The sequence below is a fragment of the Numida meleagris genome, chromosome 6 (genome assembly GCF_002078875.1).
Source record: "Numida meleagris isolate 19003 breed g44 Domestic line chromosome 6, NumMel1.0, whole genome shotgun sequence".
Classification (NCBI taxonomy): domain Eukaryota; kingdom Metazoa; phylum Chordata; class Aves; order Galliformes; family Numididae; genus Numida; species Numida meleagris.
In genome coordinates, this window is record NC_034414.1 from 26,052,610 (window position 1) to 26,075,566 (window position 22,957).

Consider the following 22,957-nt stretch of genomic DNA (forward strand, 5'->3'; position numbering starts at 1 on the left):
TTGAAAGGCAGCTGAGACAAGAACACTTGAAAATCCTGCATAAAAAGATATATAAAACATCACCAAATATATATTGGAGATGTTCCAGTCCTACAAAGCAGATAGCTTACTGGCACCAATAAGAAAAAACTAGTAACTTCAACTGCTGTTTCTTTTATTTCAGCTTAAGGAAACAAGTACTAAGGAGATTCCTTCCAGATATCAATCAAGTTTAACTGCTCAAATGAAGTCACTGCTCAGAACATATGTAAAAATTAAGACCTTTTTTAAAAAAAGATTTGAGTCACACTTCCTTAAAGAGAAGCTTTATAATGAAGAGATGACTTCTACTGCTGTGCAACACCAGCCAGAAATGGACTGGTACTTTCCAACTCCATCAGTCATAATAAAGTAATAAAAGAAACTGTGCAATATGTTACTGTGCTGACATTCTGCTTACTCTTGACAAGAATAAGGAAATATATATCAAGTGCTAAGAAGAATAATTGCGAAAAGCATGTTATCAAAAGTAAAATTTATTAAAAGAGGAACACAAAAAAGAAATCAAGAACCACATCTGTTCATAAGCCTTTTTATCATTTCAGAAAGAAAAAAATCTTGTTTTCAATTTTCAAATACAAAACCAGTACATACAGCTCTATCTAAAAGCCAAAAAAGTAAACAACACTACTTCACCAGCCTTTTGTATTAAGTATTTTCCAAAGATGTAACACAGTCCTTTTCTCTGAGCTTTCTGCAAAAGGAGGTCAATTCCACCCTTTAGCATAGCACCACCTGATGTTATTTTATTTATTAACATTTTTAAAGCATTCCCACCTTGACCATCAATGTTTCTATAACATGAAAACACAAATTAATTCCCTGAACAAAGGTCTACCTGAATTGCAAGCACAAGTGTGAAAGCGTAAAGAAAAAAAAAAAAATCTAACTCAGACTCTTCCTAGGAGCCTTCCTTCCTGTGTTTTCAAATACATAGGCATCAGTCAGCAGCAAGTTGAAAGCAAAAGGACACGTTTTGTATTTCAGTGCATGGTTATAATGAGTGGAATTCAAGGCCAGATGATGTAAATGATTACACTCTATGGAGGTTCAAAAAGCAAGAAAGGTATGGAAGAAATCAGTGTTTCCTTACACATCTTTGACAGAAAATCCTTCACCCACAAACCAGGGGAATTTTGAAGATTATCTCCAGATGCTTGCACTATTTGCATGGATCTCTCTAGTCATCAGCCACCATTAGATGAGAAACTGGGCTAGGTAACTCTACTCTTCACCACACAAACATACCTCTATTGCCTGCTTAACATAGAAAAACCCAAGAGATAATGGTGTTGTACAGAGCAACAGAGCATGTTGCTAAGAGCATGATTCCTTGAGTGAAATTTCAGTGTCACATTCTCTACTCCCTTCTCAGAAAGACAGTTTCCAGTTTGAACACTGCAGCCTGTCTTTATCCTGTTATGGAAGCTGCTCATGTGTTGGCTGCGTTGACGACATTCTTCAGCTTTCTCCTTTGCAGAGCCAAGTTCAGAGTTCTGAAGAGAGTGTCCCTACTGTTTAGGACATTGTAGCGATTTACTTCCACTAACCTGCTGAAATCATATGGCTCAAAGGTGAAATTTAGTGTACGATAAGGAGAATCTTTTGTCTCAATGACAAAGTCACCAAAGGATTTCTCATCTTCTGACTCACGTTTAACTCCTGCAGCAAGAAAAAAAACAATATGTCAGCCATAATAGGCTTGCATTTTTATGTGAGGAGGATATCACAGTTGATTGTTCAGTTGAACCTCAACTCTTTCCCTAAAGAAACACTTTCTTCCTCAAGGATTTCAGCTCCTTCATGATCCAAAGTGCTTGGAAGCTGAAGGCAAAGCACCTTACCTGGAGCTTTGTATTTCTGGAAGGTGTCATTCACCAATGGGAAATGGAGCACAATGGGAGCCTTTGGATTATCATCATCCACAAACACATAACACTCTTTGGGTTTCTTCTCATCTTCCTCACTCACTTTGATTTTTGGAAAAGGTATTTCTCGCTCCTCACAATATTGCTGAGTCAGCTCTAAAACCTGTTGTCAAAGAACAAGAGTCATTCTGATAGAATACCAGCTAACCTCTATGACTAACTACAGTCCTCAAAGGCAGAGATTCTTTCACAAAATAAGTGACAGAAATCCATCTTCCAGATTGCAAAAAGCAATTTCTCTGGTTGGTGATACAGAAGAAGAATAGAACTAAAAACTGCTACCAAACATCAATGGTTTGCAGCTGAAACTCTTTTTATGTTTTACTACTCTAAGTATACATAACTTCTCTGCACTTAAAAATAAACACTTGTATGTACAGGAAAACTTGCTTGCATGAAGAAAGTCACCAACTGCAACAAGGATCTTATGAACTAAGCCAATATTATTACTTTAGGTAACACGATAAACTTCTGAATGGAATCATACAGTTGTCATTTCCAATGTCCTCATGATATTGAGAGTAAAAAGCATGGTACAACAACATTTTAAATTGGTGAGGATTTATTTTAATACACTCTTAGTAGTGTTTGCATTCAACATCAGCTGATCTACTGTCATCATGAACATGATTCTGCACTCTTACAGAGGCATTCAAGGCCAGGCTGGATGTGGCTCTGGGCAGCCTGGTCTAGTAGCTGGCAACCCTGCACACAGGAGGGGGGTTGAAACTAGATGATTATTATGGTCCTTTTCCACCAGGCCTTTCTATGATTCTACGACTCTATGATCTTCCTGTAATAATGCTGCATCTCTTACCTCAAATGGAGCTTCCCAGGAAAAATTGAATGATAAAATAACATCCACATCCCTCTCTGGTTGAAGTACCAGTGGAAAGGGAGAGTTGATAGAAAAGCCGCCATCCACTAAATATAAGTTCTCTTCCATAGGGCTCAGCTGGTTGGGAAATGCATCCAGATGAGTGCCTGGAAGACACTCCAAGTAGCGCAAGTAACTATAATGCTTTGTTACACACCTCTGACTACAAGCAACATAGATTTTGTTAGGGCTGCAAGAAAAAAAAGACATTGTAACACGTACTGAGACTGGCTCATATAAATCTGATAATGAGCTTGCCTCATATGACAGAATATATGCAGTAGATCAAATTTCTGCTTTGACATAAGGGGTAAATTCCCTGACTTCAGTAGAACAAAGTCAATCATTCTTACATTCTGTAACATTGCCTGTTACAAAATATTAGGACACTATTTTTCATCCCAGACATATACAGGTTCATTTACCTCTCCAAACCACAAATTCCTTGACCTTAACATAATCTTTATGAAGATATAATCCCTGCATGAAGTTGAAGGTCTCTCCACATGTGACCCGGGACTTGAAGAAATCCTGGAAAATCTGCAACAAGGGGCCACCAGGTACAATCAAGCGAGTCTTCAGTCGTGTTGGATCTCGGAAATGAAATCTTCTGCAGTCATCTACAGAAGCCACAAAGGGTACAAAATACATAGCAAATGCTCATGCAGCTCCATCATTTCACTCAGACTTTTTTTCCTACAAAGTTTGACCAGTTGTCCTAAGACTGAATGTCCTTTAATTAAAAAGTATTGTAATTAAATCAGCTGTATTTTCTATAGTTGGATATTTACTCACCGTATTTAAAGGGAATTACATAAATCATTCCCCATTTTAATTTCAAATCCCCACAGAAACTCTTGTTAGCAATTAACAACCACTTCTGTCTCATAAGACAACAATGGTCATCACTGCAGCAGCATTTATAGTTACAGCAGCGAAACAACTAGGGCTGCAAAGAGGAAAAAAATCTCTCCTGCCGCTATTCACTATGGAGTTATAAAAACACACCTGAATGTCTCTCAGCTTTCAATAAATTTCCTTTTCACTACTAGGGAGATGTTGTACAAATGGAGAATACAAACATACAACCAGCTTATCCAGTATTAGTAAAAAAAATATATGAATAAATTAAGCTAAGAAGTGAACTGAAAATACAGCATGGCTGTATAGCTTCTGTCCTTCTCTTCTGATGATTAAGACCCCCTGAACTGCAAAACATGCTCAAGATATCTCCCAAAACTACACAGAGTTTATAGTCAAGGTCAGGTTAAAAAAATTAAAAATAAAAGAATAGAAAAAACAGAAAGTAAACAAAAAACTACCATAACTCTCTGTGTGTGATAGTATGGATTAATACACAGAACAAAAGGAAATGCTAGTCTTCAAAACAACACGTAGTACGTTTCTGAGTCACATTATTTTAACAATCACTCCAAAACCAGGAATCTTTAGAAAAATCCAACAATTCTAAAGTGCGTTCTTACCTATAACTTTGATAACATCTTTGAACGGATCTAGAAAGCTCAATCCTATACCAACCACTTTCAAGCAGATATCATCTAAGCTTGCAGCAAAGGCACTGCCCCAAATTCCTGCAGGAGAAATGAATAATGCTTCAATAATTAAAATGCTTTTTCTGGTGCTACTAAAAGGTTTATAACAGCTGCCATCTGCCATGGAGAGGGTTGCCATTTGACCCTCACTATACTCATAGAAGTTTCTGTATTTACAGAAAAGATGCAAAGAGAATGAAAAGATCTAAAGAAGTTTTTGACAGTTAGGATCAACAGTGGACTGGATAGAGAGATGTAGGGAGCTATAAAAAGACTTAGTGCCTAGTTTCCTATGCAAAGCTACTGTGACAGATCAGCAAGTTAGCCAGAGCAGACTTCAAGCAAGTTCTTCTCCAAAGAAGTTCTGTACATCAGCCATGTGAAAATGTCTGATTGAAGCAGCAGCTTTAAGAAAGCTTTAAGAGCTCCTGCAGGGCCTAAAGATCTTTTGAACCAACTTACGAATTCCAGCTTTAAGCAACTACTATTGTATTCCAAAGGCATGGAAAGAGAAGTAAAGCTCCTGTACCAGAAATATTTTTTTTTCCTTTCTTTTTCTCAGTTTTTTTTTTTCCCAACTCAGACAAACACACAATATAAAAAATTTACAATCTTCACGTTCCTGACTGTGATTCTAGTAAAATAATATCTTTGTATACAGATAGTCACTGTCTGCCTGTAGACATCTTCAAGGAGGATGCTCCAAACAGGATACAGTCCTTCAATGCAAAGCCTGCAAGGACATATATGATCACGTAAAGAACGAAGGGAAGTTGGAGAGTCCAACCTAACACCAAGACCTATAGAATCACATTCACTAACAGCAGCATTTCTAGCATCTAATCAGATTTTGCCTCATCTCCTTTGTGCATTGAACTTATAAGGGGCATATCATAATCGAATTCATTTGTTACTTAGGCACATCAAGGCACTAGTTTTAGGAAGAGACTAATGTCTAGCACCACAACATTTACAGGCAAGTATGGGGTTAGTGCCAAGAAACCTTGAGTACTTTTCCAAAGGCAACCTTGGAAAATAATAACATCGTGTCAAATGAAGATATTTGGAAGCACAGGATAATTCCCTTAAACTTCGAGGAAAGCAGTAGTACTCCCTGACCATCCCCACCCTGCCCTCGATTTTCATCTACAGTAATTTCACTTCACTTCACTACACACAAATTTCACTTTAATTGAGGGAAAGGATCTCTGCTTACCACATACATCCTGTTTAGCAATACACTTGCTCTCAGTTTATCACTGAACATTAAACTAACACTCCAAATACTTTATTCTGTTCAGGTTCTGAGAAGTATTCTACCAAACAATCTTAAGAGACATTTTTAACAACACAGAATATAAAGTTAACAGAAAGTAAATGATTTTCTGTCAAACAGGTATCACCCACTAAAAAAAAAAAAAAATCAGAGGTAAGGAATAGAAAAGATATTAATGGAATGAAGTAGCACATTACAGCAGAAAACATTAGCTCCTACAAGTATGACAGTATTTAAAAGCAATGGGACACTATAGGCCGGGCTGAATGATAAGTCTCTGACAAACAGCAACAGCAAAAATACAATCCCTAAATCTCTGAATTATTCTAGTCACATTCACTGTAATGCTGCTAAGAGCTAGGGTTTTTTTGTTATTTTTTGTTGTTGTTGTTTTTAAAAGAATCTGTTCACATGTAGGAATATATGACTGCAATACCATAAAACAGTGCCTAAACCTGTGGTGAATAATGTGACATTTTTTCCCCTCTTCAAGTTCTTTAGGAAGAGATCAAAAGGCATATGTTCAAAAGTTGATGAGTCATAAAAGCTGCTTTATTCACTACTTTAAGTTCATACCTTGTAGAAAACAAATCCTAGGCTCTGGATGTTTCTGGATGAGCCTTCCCATGAAGAACTCACTGTCAAAGTCTTCTGTTCGGACAAAAGCCCCGTATTTGCGAAACCCAACTTCATAGGGAGTAAACTCACACCATTCTAAGAAAGATCCAGCAGATCAGTGAGGACTTAACTCAGAGTAAGCATATGCGTAAACACTCATGCGATTAATGTTCACACAAGGCAGGGGGGCAGAAGGGAGTCTCCCTCCATTTCTTTTACGATCACTGTGGATTTCCCTGTCACTCTTTTCAGTGAGCCTCCATTCTAGATAAATATCATTAATATCAACTCTCGTCCAGGCTTTCATTGACTCAGTATAACCTCCTTTCTTCCTGGCTTTCGGAGGAAAAAAAAAATTTGCTCCGTTTTGTATTACTACAGAAATATCCTATTTCAACTCTAAACCTTTTTCATCACATCAAAGGGAAGCTTTTTCACTTTTCTCACCTTTTTTCCCCCCACACACACTGCTTGCTATTTACCACCAACTTTTAAAGTACCGATTTCACATTTCAGCTGACTGTATTAGACTTCCTGAGTTGTCTGCATATTGAAATGACCCTCACGCTTGAGAGCCTTCCATAAATATTTACAAATGAAATTCATTGTCCTTCAAGTTCTGCTTTAAAATTCTTCTTCATGTATACACATCTCTCTCCAGAACAAAAGAATAACAATGGGGGAAAAAAAGAAATAGTAGTACACAGACGGACACAAGCATTGGTGTCCCTGTCTCTCTACATCTACAACTGCTTGCTGCCTCATATTTAAAAGTTACAAGTGACTAGGACTGGAGCTACATAGGTAAATTGAATCTATAGACATCAGCAAGACAAAATAAAGCTACCATGTACATACCTGCAAAGTCACCACTGCTAATATTGGGTCTCACATTGACAGCTGCATAGATAGGATAAGGGTTCTGGGCCCATTTCACTGCTTCTTGCTGATCAGACAGCTTTGATGGATCTTCCTGGTTACAAGCAAGGAAGAAGAAACACACCAAGTTCTGTCCTCCTACTTGAATAATTTGAAGCTGTTTCTTAGCATCTAGCAATACTGCTAATTCAAAGTCCCCTTCCCTCCCCTCTGTCTATGCACATGGGGTTTTGACAGAATATTTAGAATGCTAGGTTTTATTAACAAGCTAGTTACCCCTCTCATTTCAACTGGTGTAATAAATATTGCATAGTAATACAGTTTTGCAAAACCAACACCAACATTCTTTCAGGCTTAACATGTCCAATACAAAAGCTATTAATTTAACAAGTTATTCCAAGCACACACTCTATTTTTCTATAGCACTAATATATAAAGCTACAAAATTCTTTACCAAGAAAAGTGCTGGAAAAACTGAGGCAGACAGAAGCAAGAACTACCTTTGTTTATTCTACAGTACTGCCTATTCCAGATCAGCCTACAAAGGTAGAAAGTATCTAATTTCTTAACACTCAACATACAGGTCTGCAAAGGTCCCAACTAGAAGACAAACAGTAGTGCACATCCAAACTAACTCTCTTACCTTCTGTTGTAAGAAATACTCCACAATAAGGCCCCACAAGTCAGTGAAGGAAACTTTCCGTCCGCTACTCTCCATTGCATTCAACTCCTGGAAATAGTATTTCAGTCGTTCTGGGGAAAATGCCCCTCCTTTGCTGCTGGATACAGTCCTCTGAGCTCTGTTAATTGCATCTTGAAGGTCCTTCTGTGACCAGTCAGGGTCTTGATACAATGTTGATAAACACCTGAAAATGCTTACAGTAAATGTCATTGGTAAAAATGGCCTTTATGTAAACAATGAATTTTAGCTAGATATTACTCCTGGGAGTAAACCTTACTCCTTGGCTTGAGAAGTCTAGCTAAAAGAAAAAATCATCAAGAGACAGAAATAATGGATCTTCACACTTTAAAATATGCTGAAATCCCTGAGACCTGGCATTTTCACCCTAATTGCTATAATCCACCTTTCATAGGCATAGGCTAACATCTGATGTTAACCTATATGTTAATTCATAAACCTGAGTTATCTCCAGTCCATAACAACTCTGAGCAACTAGCAGACAGCAAGACTGCTACTGCATACAGCAATGGAGGCCATAACCTTTATCAGAACATAAACCTCATCACAATGAGAAACTAGTTTGTATCCTTTGCTAGCAGATAACTAATGGCTTTGCATCAAAAGGGGCAGATCAGATCGTGAGGTTAGTGCAAGAATATCATGTAATTTGGAGCTAATGCACAAAGCTCTAGAAGGGAATATTTTATTGTCCTATTGCACAAAGTGCTGGAAGGGGGGATTATATTGTCAGGTTCCACAACTCCTCAGTCAAATCATTTCATGAAAACAATGTGTACTTATACAAAGGGTGATTTCACTACATACTCTAAGAACTGAACTACTGAAACCATGTCCAATATCTCAGCACACTGCTCCGGACTACTAAAGCCAGCACTATTACCCCACTCAGCTGCATATGCCATTTTGGAAGGTAGCAACCTAGTGGTCTGCATAGACATGTTTCCAGACTTGCACCATTTTCATTATCTTCCCGGCAAGAACAAGCCAAAAGGGAAATCTTTTGAAATCAGGCTTCTGAGAGAATACATAGCAGCTTTATTCAGGTAATAAGTTCAAATATTCAATTGTCATGCTTGCAAAAGCTGTAGATTTATAAATACAGCCAATAGCCGTATGGGTCAGAAGTGATAGCGGATTTTAGGATGTCTCTAGGATTGATACCAAAACTCTCAAGTGAGATCTGATGAAATATTTAGCTTCATTGTCTAGAGATGGCAAAAATACAGTTCTGGATTAATTTTTTGCATAAACACTAACATATTCAGCTAAGTTTCTGGAATCAGCACTGCACACAACTTACCAAGTAGATCCAGAAATCCCACTCAGATACACTGCAGCATCAAGAAGGCCCAGCTGCTGAAGGCCAGCTAGACTGCCATAGAATGATGTCAGTGCTCTCATCCCACCTCCAGACCCCAGTACTGCTACAATTGGAACCTGCAGCCAGCAAACTCAGGAGTCAGTCACAGACTTTTGAACTGCCAGTAAATCATCAGTTAAACAGAACTAATCCTGTGTAAGAAACAAAGTATCTACTTACATTAATTTCAGGTTTTATCTCAATCAGCACTTTCCCTATTTTGTAATTGAAATACATTGTTTACTATAAAAACAGCAGTGATTCCAGCAACAGTGACTTACTGAAATTGTTATGTATACTACCACACATTTACTTGCATGCCACAGAATATACACACGAGAATAGAAAAAAGGCACTGTTTCCCATAAGACCACCTAAAGTTCACAGGACAATGCATCAGGTTATCTAGAAACAGCACTGTCAGCAAATAATTAGCAATTTGGAAGCTGCTTTGGTGTGCCAAGATTCAATTAAACCATTTTGAAACCAACTTTACCATGACAATCCAGAGATCAAAGCCCAAAACACAAGAGCTCGGCTAAAGGAAGTACATACATTCTGAAATTTCAAATTTTTGTTATTCAAAAGCACACACATCCTTCAGAATTTTAGAAATATGATTTGAGACTTCAGAACTGAAATGTTGCAGGGATCTCTCATGTAGCTCCATTAGCTACAGGCAAAGAATCCTATATACCTTACTAACTACCAGCCAAGCACAAAGGATTTTTAACAGTTTCTCACTGTGCTCAATACCTCATCTCTCTGGGGGGATTGCTTTAAGTTAAGAGCCTTCTTCAGTGCTTCAGAAACTCTTTTCTTCCTTTTGTCCACAAATTCTCTCTCCTCTTTACAGAGGTCAAAACCCAGTCGTATATCTAGATCCCAAGTGCTGAAATAGAAATTAAAAAAAACACAAAGTTTTCAAAGGTTTGTAATTTCCGAGGAAAAGTGATTTCTGAAAATACATTCTGTGTGGTGATCTGAATCACTGGATCAAACTACTAGATGACTATCACTCAAAATGTTGTCTGTAATATGTAAGACTAGCTATTTTTAACAAGATTATTTGGAATTTAAAATGAAACATCTCTCCGTTGTATTTCTCCCTCAGTGTCCAATTACAAAATTTGTGTCAAGCAATTATTCAGCCTAAGCTTTGGGAATTTTACAGAAAGGAAGAAGAATTCTCAGTGGTTGAAGGAAGATCATATAAGGAGCAATTAGGATCACTACATTGACATGAAGGAAGAAATAAAGAGAGAGTGATTATAAAACAGAAATTTCTGGACTTAAGGGGCACCTTTCACCCATTCAAGCTCTTCACACTCAGAGTTATCCCCTCCTATTTGTCAGTACATCACTGTGCATATTCTGGAAATTATTTGCAGCTATCAAAGTTATTTAATATTTAAAACATCAGCAAACCATATTTTATATGTTTAAGTTCCAAGAAAATAGAAAATTTTGCCCCGATTTCAGCAGGATTGAAACCAATCTACTAGAAAGTACCTTCAAAAATAACAGTCACAGATGTCAGAAGAAAAGCAATCAAGATTTTTTTCTTTAATCTATCTCAAGAGATGCACTGAGACAGTGGCACTTCCAGAGCAGCAGGCACAGTCCTTCACTGAGAATAAAGCTCTTTCCTCATTTTAGAGATCACAGAAATACCCACTCACCTCTCTTCAGCTTTCAAACTTATATCCAAATTTTCTCCCTGTAAAAACAGAACAAATCCTGCAACTGATAACAACTTTATAGGTGGTACTACCATCTAGAAGTTATTACATCAGTATTGTTACCAGATACTAGCAGGAACAGCACTCACCTACAAAACTATATCTGTGGAACATTTTTATCTTCACTCTATTTCAGACATTTTCAGTAGTCTCCAAAGCAAATAAACATGTTTTCACTCTGCTCTCTGAGCATATTCATTTCTTCTACAAGCCTCTTGCTTTTCTCCTCCTCTGATATTTTAGTCATTTCTGTTGACTTTGTTTTTGCAAGACCCAATCATGAGAATATTTTTAGAACTTCACTGAACTCTTTATTTCATTCTTGAGCTATGAGAAAACAGCACTCCTAAGAATCATGTTCAATTAACTTTTGAAATGCCTATAGGAGAAGGGCAACATCTGAAGTATGTTAAAAAATATAAAATACGTTTACATTACCTCTCCCAGAGAAACAACTCTATCAACTTTTTTTCCAATAGGAAGGGAATTAACTGGTACAGTCCCCTGTCCCAGAACTGTAGAATGCTTTTCAACATCAGGGTTCGTTCCATCCTAACAAAAAACAAAACGCTGCTTGAGCTCTCCTGAAAAATTGTTAATGGTATGACTGCTTTTGACATCTGCACATACCTGAACAGTATATCCAAAACTGACATCCCTTGACATCTGAAGGTCCCTGGCATTCTTATGATGAAATTGAGGATATTGAATCTATGTTTAAAGGTTTTTTCATGGACTGGAGACAGTGGTATCAGGGTGAATTTACTTAACAGTGTGTATGAACTTCGTAGCAGTCAGCACAGCTGCTTACCTGTAGGAAAGATAGGGTTTGTTCCAGTTCCACTTGCAGTTCTGGAAGCATTTCTTTGTCCACATGAAAGACAAAGGAGGTTCCATTTTCCTCCTCATCGTCCAGACTCCAAGGAATACGCAACTGCTTCTGATAAGCGCCTGGAACAGACAGCTTGACTTCACAGTTACCTGTGTGTTAAAATAAGAAGTTTAGACTGCAGAATCCATTTACTTAAATGTTGCAAATTAGATACTTTTATTAAATGTATTTGAGACTAGGAAAACACAAGCAAAGACTGAAGTCTCTCTCACGGGGCACTCAGTGGAAGTGATCCAATATTACTCAGCTTTTATTTTTAGTACTAAATTAACTTAAAAAGTCAGTTTTGTGGTCAGTAAGTAAGAATACGCTATATAGACAGTATCAAGTGTCCCCTCTCTCCCAAGGAATAAACGTGCTGAAAAGATCTTCCTTAAACCCTGCAGGCAATCGTACCTTGCTGTTTCTCCTTTGTTTTTCCCTCTTTGTTGAGGGTGCCTTGTAGAAACAAACAAGGATGAACCTACGAAAAGAAGAAACCAGCTTTGGTTACAAGGTCTGAGCTCACTTTCTAGTTGGAGCTTAATCCACCTACTATAGTAGGAATCACGTTTACAAGCGCAATCTATCAAAAAAGTCATTAGGGATTACACTGATCTTCCAAATAAAGAGCAAGTATAGTTTCAACAGGAACAGATATTTGCTCATTTCAGAATCAAAAGCGTTCTTCCTATTCCAGTTTTGTTTTTGTTTTTTATTATTATTACTAGTTGTTTTCTGGTTTTGGTTTTTTTTGCAACCTACACTTCATATTTACAAGTTCGCCTTTTCTTTCTCCTTTTTTTTTTATGCACCTACTCAGAATCTGTTCAGATCCTGGAAATTGCTTCATAAATTCAGCCATGACTTTCTGTACTAGATGATCCACATTTTCAAGAAACTGTCTCTTGCACCAATCAGTTATCAGCCTCCCTTCTAGAACAGCCAATGAGATATTTAGTTGGTTGTAACTGTTCGCAAAGATAGGAAATTCCTTCACAGCCTGAACATAGGACTGATTTGCTGAGGTAAGTATGAATGCAAGGGGCTCCCTACTGTGAAGAGTCCTCTAGAATTGCACTACTACAAACCAGCAATTTTTCTCCTGAAAAAAAAAATGCTGAAAGTTAAAACCTCTTTATTTTAACAATGATGGAAGTTTCCATTCTTTTTTTCCTTATTAAAAAAAAAACAAAAACATCATTTGCGTCTCTTTCCTTTGGGGAAAAGAGAGGTATTTTTAATGTATAATACATCAGGTTTTTTTAGCCTGTTTTCCCAAGAGAACAGAAAAATATCACAAGAGTTATCACCTACTTAAAAATGGCGTGGAAAAAAATCCTAGAAACGTTAAGGAGGAAGACTATATCCAACCAGCATCAAGGCTAGAAAACTCAGGACCATCCACAAGATTCACCAGCCTTCCAAAAACACTTTTATGTCTTTTAAACAGTCTCACTGGGAAAAACAACAACAACAACCACCACCACCCTATGAGTTCATTTAAAGTTTCAAAAACTGAAACATGAAACTCAAATCAGAGGGAAGTGCTGGAGAGAATATGAGCTATTTGAATGCAGGATTTTAATTCTAAAAAGTTCTCGTTCTCTTACTACTAAATACCTACCATCAGGTGTAAATCTCAGTACATGTATAACTGACTTCTATGTACTCACCACAAGCACTCCATTGGTCAATACCTCCATAGGAGCATCTGAGCTGTAAAAGGAAGAGATTTCATGCAAATGAGGTTTTGGTTTTAGTTTGCATTATCCTACGTTTTAAATTACCTGTCTAAATAAAAGGTAGAAAAAGAAAGTCCTTGATGCAGGAGATCTATGCAAACTAGATTGACACTAGTTTCTGTGACAGAGCAATAGGAGAAATTACAGAAAGAGAAATTCCTCTGTTGCTATATGCATGTTATTATTAGAAAACTTAAAGATAAGCTGAGATTAGGTAGACTGCCACACATCTAACCTTACAATATAAACACCTGTAGACTTCAAGAAAACAAACTTTTCACTCCAGATTTAGCTCATGAAATAAAATGCTGAAGTACCTTCCTTTGCAGTGCTGCTATTCCCATAAAGTCAATTTTTGTTTCATTTCCTCTTTGGTTTCCACAAATTTTGGTGGCTACACTTTCAGGACATTTGCTGTCAGCCACTGTTGATCAACTTAAGCACCACAGAGAAGCACTACGCATTAGCCTTGATACGGGTAAGACTATGCCGCACAGAAAAAGCAACAGAAATTACCTCTCAAGAGCAGAAGTTCATTTAGCTCTTCAGTTAAGACTCACCATTTCTCCAAATAGAACTCTACATCCAGCTCTTCATTATCCTTTAAAAATAGAAGTGTGACATGAGCGACCCTTAAACTTGAACACAATTGAGACAAACTTTCCCAAGAGATTAAGTTTTTCTCCTTTTACAGATTATGCCTTTTGTTGTTGTCGTTGCTCTTCTAAACATACTTCTCTTCCCAGGCATTTTTTATATTAAACATAGATATACGTGATCATGAGATAAATAAGCACTGGCTCTCAGATCCATTACTTCACTAATCAAAAAACACTTATCTGGCTCAAGTACCACTGCAGTTCTGCCTCTGAAAACAGAATTTTCAGGAGACTTTGTGTTTCCTCCCATTTATTTTTCTTCTTTACACCCCAGCTCATTGCTGCCTTTCTTTTGTCTTGTATAGACTTTGACCCAGCGATCTTTCCCCCTGCCATAGCATGCAATGAATGGTTGACCAAGATCAGCTTTCAAAATAGTTAAGTAGAAGCCAAATTGAGCAATTCTCTTTCACTGAAGTTGCTGCTTCCAGTTCCACAATTACTGATCAAGTCTACCTTTTAAAAGTTCAGCAAATAATGGGGACAAGGGTTTTAGTAAGACTCCATCTGTAATCACAAATCATTCAGAGGGCCTGTGACAACCTGCCAATTACAGGGGAATTGGAACTAGATGATCTTTAAGGTCCTTTCCAACCCAAGCTATTGTATGATTCTATGCAACTAACACCTCCCTGCTAACTATATACCAGTCTGCTTCTGATCATACAAACAGCATTGAAGCTAGATTTCTCAAGAAACCCTGTAATCTAGGCCTATTATAGCAATGTGTTTGAGGCAGTCTCAAGAGTTCAGACTGGTGGCATGACTTCAGTTAAGTGAAACAAGCTGTCATATTGCAAGGCCATAAACAAGCCCATAGGGACTGAGAGCAGCTGATAGGCACCTATGTCATCCTTATGAAGCAGAGATTAAATGTAACTGTACATAATTCTGTATATAAGCTTTTGAGTTATTAAATGCAGAAGTAACCTTTGAAACAATAAACTTAATTGCACAAACTGACGATGATCAAATAAGGTAGTCTGTAGCGATGACTGCAGACTGTAAATTCTGTACATTTTAAGCCCAGCTTGTGCCCCTTTTGCCTGTTAAGAAACAGTCAAAACCTTTAAAGGTGTTTCAGCATCTTCTGGAACATGGCAGCCATCCCAAGTTTTGTTTAGCTGGGCATCCTAAAGACTGTGGAACCCCCAATTTTTTTTTTTTTTTTTAAATAACATCTCACATGGCAGTAAGACCATATATATTACCATCATTTGCTGATACATTTTCCCCTTCTGGCTTCTACAACAGACAGATAAACAAGCATGCACTGCCTCATTTCTGTAACATGAGCTGCGGCTATTCAGAGCTGACTGGGGAAGAGCTGCAGACTAACCTTTGGGTTCAGCTTGAAAGTGCGCAGCAGGGGCTGACCCGGCTTCATGCCTCCTACATCGAAGACAATGGAAGTGAGTTCATCACTGATTAGGACATCCTTGTCATAGAGGGTTAATTCCAGAATGTTCTAAAACCAAACAGAAACAAACAGCCTTAAGTGAAGACAGAGAGCTATTTCCATGAACTTCAGTAGCTGTAAGCACTAGATATTTTATGCATTAATCAGTACCACTGCTCTTTTCCTTCTCTGAAGTGAATTCATCACTTCCAGCAGAACTTACAGAATAACTAAGCACAAAGCTTCTATTTGGCAGTGTTTATTTCCGAACAATGGCATCACGCTAAAAACAATGTTTTAGAAAACTGTCTCCTTCCCTCTGTCATTAGAGTCTACTTTCAGAATCAGTGCTGACAGTCTGGAAGGTTTGTTCAGTGCTCCAGTACATCCTGCTCAGACAGCAGAAGTACTGTCTATACTAAGAGTTTGAGTGTTCCTGACCATAGGAATTCATTCCTAGTCTTGATAAATGAAGTAAGTGGCAGAGTGATTTGAACTTGGAGTCCTAAACAATAGTCAGTATAGGGTGAGCAGAGCTACAAGAAGACAACAGCTACAATGTGTAAGTAGAAGCAACCCTCAAAAAGTAAACTGCATTTATCAGGAAACTTCCATCAGCTTTCTCAGACATCGTCCTAGCTTCCCTTTCTTGAGTTGTATCACAAAGTCATTAAAGGCAAATTCTAGCTGCTATTTGCAGAAGACGGTGATTATCACTAGACAGATAATAAAGCTTTTGGTACCACTGAAGAGGACCATCACCTTATTCTTGCCTCTGCTTTTGAATGTAATGAAGATCCCCTGGTTTTGAATGAAGTATTAAAGCAAGCCTACACACAAATACAGACAGCCCAACCAGCTCCATCAAGTATGTTCCTTACCTTGACAGCACTGTGGATTCGATACTGGAATGTTTCGTTCCACTCTGGGTTATCAGAGTTGTCAACAACTTGAGTTCGGAAGACATGAGGAGATGCAGTGGGTAGTTTCAGCTCCACATAGCAGTCTGCCTTCGACACTAGAGCAGAAAGTTCAGAGACACATCAAAATTATGCTACTCAAACAAGTCCTTTCCCATGAGCTTCTCACTTTCTAGACTGCATTGCATCACAAAAAAACGCGCAAAATTAAGATGGGACTTGTAGTGCAAATGCCGAGAAGCTCACAGCTTCAAATAGCAGTAAACTGAATGTTAGCTGTCAGTATTTTTCTTCCTGGTTCATCCAAACCATAAAGATTTTCATTTATTTTCAGAAAAGAAGTGTTGATACCAGGACCAAAGCAAAATCATTTCCTTGCTGTTGCAATCCCGTTAATTTAATGTGACCTATTAAAAACTTCCTTCTGTTAATTTGCCCTGAACTTACCCCATAAAATACAACTTTATATACAATATACTGTGATATTATAATATTATACTTTTTAAAGTTTTGCTTTGCACCAAGAATCCAGTAGTGGTACCGTATCAAGGAACAATGCAGCTATAATAGAAAAGGAGTTAAGACATCTCCTTTAGGGCTATTCCATTTTCTGAGCTTTCCACAACTACTACCAGACCACATTATTTGTCTAGCTTCAGTCACATAACTACATTCTTTCAAAGAACCACAGAAAGATTGAGGTTGGGAGGGATCTTAGAAGTCATCTTTTCCATCCTCTGCTCAAGCAGGGGTCACTTTGACAAGATTTCCCAAGACAATCTACAATATTGAATACCCTAAAGGATGGAGATCTCAAAGCCTCTCTGTGTAACCTGTGCCAGTGCTCAGTCACTCTCTGTTACAAAAGAGAAGCTTTCCTTACGCTCAGATGGAGCACTACATGTTTGTTCATGCCCACTGCCTCTCATCCTGTCACTGGGAACCATTGAAGAGTCTTGTTCCGTCTTCTTAACACCCTCCTTTCAGATACTCGTACACAACAATAAGATCTGAGAATTCTGTTCCAGCTCTCAGACTTCCACAAGGGATAGATGCTCCAGTCCATTCGTAGTCTTAGTGGCCTTTCATTAGACTTCAGTATTTACATCTCTAACAGACAGTCCAGAATTGGACCCAAAACTCCACTGTGGCTTCACCAGTACTGAGTACAGTGGAAGGATCATGCCCCTTGACCTGCTGGCACCTCCTAACACAGCTAAGGATACCATCAGCCCTCTTAGTGGCAAGGGCACGATGCTGACGCCTGTTCAACTTGGTGTCCACCAGAACTCCCAGATTTTTTACTGTCAAGCTGCTTTCCAGCCAACTGACCCCCAAAACACATTGGTGACTGTGTCATTCAGATGAATGACAGAATGATGTAAACAAAATAAAGACACATGAAAGACAACAATACTAATTAAAAAAAAACCCAACAATATTTGGAAGCTAGAATTTAAGTGTAAATTGCTTCTTCCAGGTGCTGGAAGACTGTTCAGCAGCAGAAAGGGTAACATTTCCCATTACCTGAGTGTTCAACTCAAGACAAAGAATGCTGAGTAGACCACAAACAGGTCATGTAAAAAAAAAAAAAAAGCAGGGAAGCAAAACGTTAGCAGGACTCACCCAATTTTGTTCCACAAAGCAACAGTGTTAATCTGTAGCCTGGCCTCAGATCAAGCCTTTAAAATGTAACTAAGGCTTTACAATAGAAACCTTTGTGTAGACACCAACGTAATACAGTGTGTAGGTTAAAAGATCCCGTAACAATAATACCTGTGTTACAGATGACTACTGAACAAAGAATCTATTTTCTTAATACCTTCACTAAATACTTACACAGATCCGTACCCTTGATGTTTCTTGCTCTGAGGACTTTTACTGTTAGGTTGTAGTAAGGGTGCTTCTCCCACTGAAAAGACAGGAATAACAAGGCTCAGCATGTAACTCAATTACAATACCTATTCTCTAACCACACTAATGACAATCTAGAAAAAAGGAGCAGAAGAGCCACACAAAAATAAACTATTAATGACTCAGTTTGGGAACATATGGAGTATTTTTAGTGTCCTGGAGGAAGGCTACAGGAGGCTAGAAGGAAACTCAATTGCCTTTCAGCATGGCAATGAGTAATCTCCCCACTAACTTCAGAAAAGTCCCTGATTTAGGGTTTCCTCTAATTATAGGTCAATTTTTATTTATTTCATTAACTCATTCCTACTGAAAGATAAAACGAAACTGAAGCTCCTCAAATAATTTTAATAATGACTTGACTAGTTTGTTAAGAGAGCTTGCCACAGACGCATATACATGCTTGAGTAATAGCAGACATGGCAAGAATCTTAACAGCATTGTCTGAATATGTAGAAAGCACATGCTGTTAACAATAAGGAAGAAAGACACACTTCCTTGTAGAAACAAACTTCATAACAGCTTGAGCAAGAAAGAACAAACCTCAAATTCCTATCCATTCTGAATTGTTACTGGTATCAACACTTTAAAATGTGCAAATTACTTTACCAGCGTTGATCAAAATGTAATCCCTGTTCGGGAAAGCATCCATATGGCTATTTTTGGTAGGTAGCATTAGTTTCTAAATGACCAGATGTGAGGAGGAATATAAACCTGTCTAAAACCCACAAGATCATGAAGGAGAACTGGGTGAATGGCAGAGAAAGATGAAAGAAAATGGCTTGAAAGGATTTGGTGCAGAGACTGGACAAAAGCAATAGCGTAAGGATCATGAACAGAATGGGATTCTGCCTTCTCTCCTTCAATTATGACATGAACCTGACCATAACAATAGCCAGCTAGAGAAATCTTTTCTATTCCTAAAATCTTTTCCACAAGTGGTCACTAGATTCACATTTATCTTTTTTTTTCCTACATGGTTAACTTGAGACCACAAAGTTTAATTTCAGATATGCTAAGCATTCATTGACAACTATATTCATTAGGATCTTTGCTTAGAACAAAATGCTACAGAGCGTGAAATGTTATATAAAAAAATTAGCTTTTTTTATAATTAGGATATAAAAACAAAAATAAAGAATGAACCCCTAACTGTTAAACTGTTCTTGAATATTCCCCATCTAATAAATGGGATTGTACTGTATTTGTTAAGCAATCACGTACTTACGCACTTTCCCGTATTTCATATCACCTTAAGATATTTGGTAGCTTTTTCAAAACAGGGTTTGTGCAACACATAAAATCCAAAACCTACTTAGTACACTGAACTTGTTCGTACAGAGTGACATCCACTGTGAGCACCCAGGGTGACAGTTATATGCATAGCATAGCCTAAGATACTTCATAGTCAACAGCCAAATAAAACTTAGGCAAATAAACTCAAATTAAGTTGTTATTACCCTTAGAGATCTTTTATTTGCAACATCAACATGTTCAAGATGTTGCCTTCCCCCATTTCTATCTGGCAGTAAGATGTAACTTCACCTCTAATTTTATCCCAAGTTCTGCCTCTCAGATGCTTTTCCTTTATTTTCAAGCCTTTCCTAATCACATTTATCTATTCCCAATCACAGAGCAGTTTCTCAGGCAAAGCCTTCCCTCCCTTCTGCCTCCTCAAGCAATGGAAAGGACTACAGAAATGAATACAAGATTCCATAGGTTATTCTCACTGTCTCCCTAGAGGAGCTACAATTCTTCAGGTTGTTGAGAGGCAAAGTTACATGATTACATCCTCACCGCTGCCAATGCAACCTTCACTCATGTAGCTTATAACCTAGAATTCAGACATTAACAGCTGAGGAAGCACAGAACACCACGAAGATAGCACACGGCTTGTTTTACTGCACACCATCTGTCAACATAGTCACAAGTTCAGAAGTCCCTTCCAAAGGTCTCTAACAACCATTTATTTGCAGCCAGCAATTACGTCGCTGGGGATACATTTCCCTCACTTGGATCATAATTTAAAGGCATATAATACAACAGACACCTACAACCCTGATAGCAGAGGTTTGGGAGCACAGTATGCCAGAACCTCCTGTTTCATCTTTTATAATTATGTTTTAGCTAAGGCGTAGCAACACTATAACATACCATAAGCTGAGCTTACAGAGTAATGAAGCATGAGCATTGGATATGCTCTATCCAAAGAAGTCTGGGAAAAGATAGGCAAGAAATGTATGTAGGAATTCAATGACAACTACAATTCTGTCTACATCAGCAGAGATGACAATGTTCCTATGCATGTGACACATGTAAGCAGCCAATTTCTAAACTCTGCAAAATTTCTTAAAGAGATTTAATTATACTGAAATCTCCACAGCCAAATGCTGATCTACTTCTCTCCCCCTTGCTCACTGACTGTAAAATAGCCAATACTTTTTATCTTTTTAACCTATCAGCCAATACAACTTTGCTTTTTTGCAACTAAAGAAATAACACACCTCAAGTTAGCAACAATCATTACCATTACAAAGTAAATGGCATACAGTGGCATACAGGCAGAAAGCCATCCTATAACATTCAATGGTCACCTCAATTTTAAGTTCTAGATTTATGGTAAGAGAGGCAGGTAACAAAATGACAGATCAGATTGTCTAGGCAAAGGCTCCTTCTCAAACAGGTGAGCGCAATTCAAAATTGAGGTTATTAGGCATTCCAACTTATACAATAGAATGATAAATATAAATCAGTTGAAGGACAAACACATTGTGACCACTTATCTAATGTGGTTGTACTGCATTATGAATGGATGGTTTTAGTCATTGTTAATTCTTGTCTACTTTAAAGTATAAAGCCCTGTGGGATAAGGTAGACAATAAAAAGGAAGGGAACAGCAATTAAGGATATTTCACAAGGAAACACGTAAGCACCATTTAATCTCTACTGATGAGAAGCCTGAGATGCTGGAGTTTCCCCCTGCTAAGTATCACCACATGCTCTCCAGAAACTAAGGAACCAAGAGATCAATGTCTGCACTGTCTCACTCAGCACACAAACTTAGCAAAAATTTGGAATCTATATTAGCATTATAGTCAGCGAAAACTTTTCCCCAGTTATAAGTTTTTTAATTGATCACTACAAGACTAGTTTCCTACATGCGCAGTAACAGTAAGTCACTGCCAAACAGGTAACTAAGGAATACTGTCTTAAAGGCAGTGCTACAACTTGTCTTACCCGACAGTGGTAAAATCCACTCTCCTTTCTCTCCTTTCTTTGGAAAAGTACTGCTGCCAGAAAAGGCAGCACTCTGGGTGGAAGTGAGCCTCGCAACACCTCGTGGAACATGGGAAAAAAAAAATGGCACGTTGTCTCAGTAGAAAACCTGAGAAAAAAAACTGCAAAGGAACCCCCAGACGCCTGGCTGCTAAGAGTTGCTTACTACAGGCTTGGTCTGAAGTTTCGCGCAGGACCGGGCTTCATTCCAGCTGCGAAGCAGAGGCGTGGCCTGCACTTGCCAAACAGCCCCGTTCAAAGAGTCACTGGCAGGTTTTTCAAATACTGGTGAAAGAAAGCAGCAAAGCAACACCGGACAGGGATGTTCTGGCTAGGAAGATGTGATTAGGCTGCAACCTCAAAGCTCCCATTCCAGATTTTCTTTCAGAGTTCCAGTGATCTTATTTAGGACTTGTGCGGGAATTTGGAAAGAGTTTGAAGCAGCCCATGATTAAAGAGTATTTTTAAATAGAAAGAAATTCCACTCTCGCAAGCCTTGAATTTGTAATTGACTGTGGCTGTTCAGAGCCATTTCAGAGAGCCCTGAAGGGAGACACTATGATTTGGTCTGTATTCAGATGCATCAGAGAACAATAATCTAACATCACATCTAACCCTGCACTCTGTGAGCAGGCTGTGCAAGTCCCCCCCCTTTATTCTCCTTTCCACATAGCACTACCTCGATCCTTCCACTGAAGTTTCTTGAAAAACTGTACAATGGATGAGGTCCCAGATCTATTGTGTTTTCAGAAATATCTTAGTAGAAACTGTTTGCTGGAAGTGACGAGGTTTTCAACAGCTGCTGGCAGCTAGCTCATGCGCAGGCTTTTATTGGAGCATAAACTGAAGCATGAGACAAAAAACTTAAGTGCTTCAGTGGTTAGATAGTAGTATCAGACATGTGAAAGCCAGCAGTGTAGCGTGTCACCAATGCAGACAGACATGAGAACGTGACACATTCCTAGCAAGATCCCATTAATTAATCATTTCCTGTTGTTAGTATCAGTCACTAGATTAGAACTTAAGAAAATTAATAAAGCATAGGCATTGGTATTTGGAGTTCAGACAAGTCAGTACTAGTCAGTGAATTCATAGACTTACAGGCAAAAAAGCAAATACAGTACCAGTGCAGAACAGCCAGTGATCCAGTGATCGTGATGTATTAAACACTATGGTAAACACATATGAAAAAGTGCTCTCT

General features: G+C 38.2%; 1 protein-coding gene across 3 annotated transcripts; it reads right to left on the minus strand.

Moving 5' to 3' along the window:
- PLA2G4F (phospholipase A2 group IVF) lies at positions 498-21,953 on the minus strand. Of its 3 annotated transcripts, XM_021403394.1 has the most exons (20): positions 21,718-21,950; positions 18,409-18,481; positions 16,531-16,667; positions 15,590-15,718; positions 14,152-14,192; positions 13,523-13,565; positions 12,264-12,330; positions 11,787-11,956; positions 11,414-11,527; positions 10,916-10,953; positions 9,990-10,125; positions 9,174-9,310; positions 7,814-8,036; positions 7,150-7,264; positions 6,250-6,387; positions 4,329-4,436; positions 3,270-3,464; positions 2,785-2,951; positions 1,884-2,070; positions 498-1,701 (listed from the first exon to the last, which is right to left on the minus strand). In XM_021403394.1, exons 1-20 carry the CDS (start codon positions 21,826-21,828, stop codon positions 1,472-1,474), a joined length of 2,559 nt encoding a protein of 852 aa, XP_021259069.1. In that variant the 5' UTR covers positions 21,829-21,950; the 3' UTR covers positions 498-1,471. The 3 variants fall into 3 exon arrangements, with proteins under 3 accessions (XP_021259069.1, XP_021259071.1, XP_021259070.1); XM_021403396.1 differs by lacking the exon at positions 498-1,701 and having other exon boundaries at positions 1,934-2,070; positions 2,785-2,922; positions 21,718-21,953; XM_021403395.1 differs by lacking the exon at positions 498-1,701 and having other exon boundaries at positions 1,934-2,070; positions 2,785-2,961; positions 21,718-21,953.

What these genes read in the sequence shown, in the direction of transcription:
- PLA2G4F (XM_021403394.1), bottom strand. Translation starts at nt 21,828, where the DNA reads ATGTTCCACGAGGTGTTGCGAGGCTCACTTCCACCCAGAGTGCTGCCT. An exon ending in AGTTTGAAAGCTGAAGAGAG is followed by an intron (nt 10,126 to 10,915) that starts GTGAGTGGGTAT and finishes TTTCTATTTCAG; the next exon opens with CACTTGGGATCTAGATATAC. An exon ending in AGTATTTCTTACAACAGAAG is followed by an intron (nt 7,265 to 7,813) that starts GTAAGAGAGTTA and finishes GCTTGTAACCAG; the next exon opens with GAAGATCCATCAAAGCTGTC.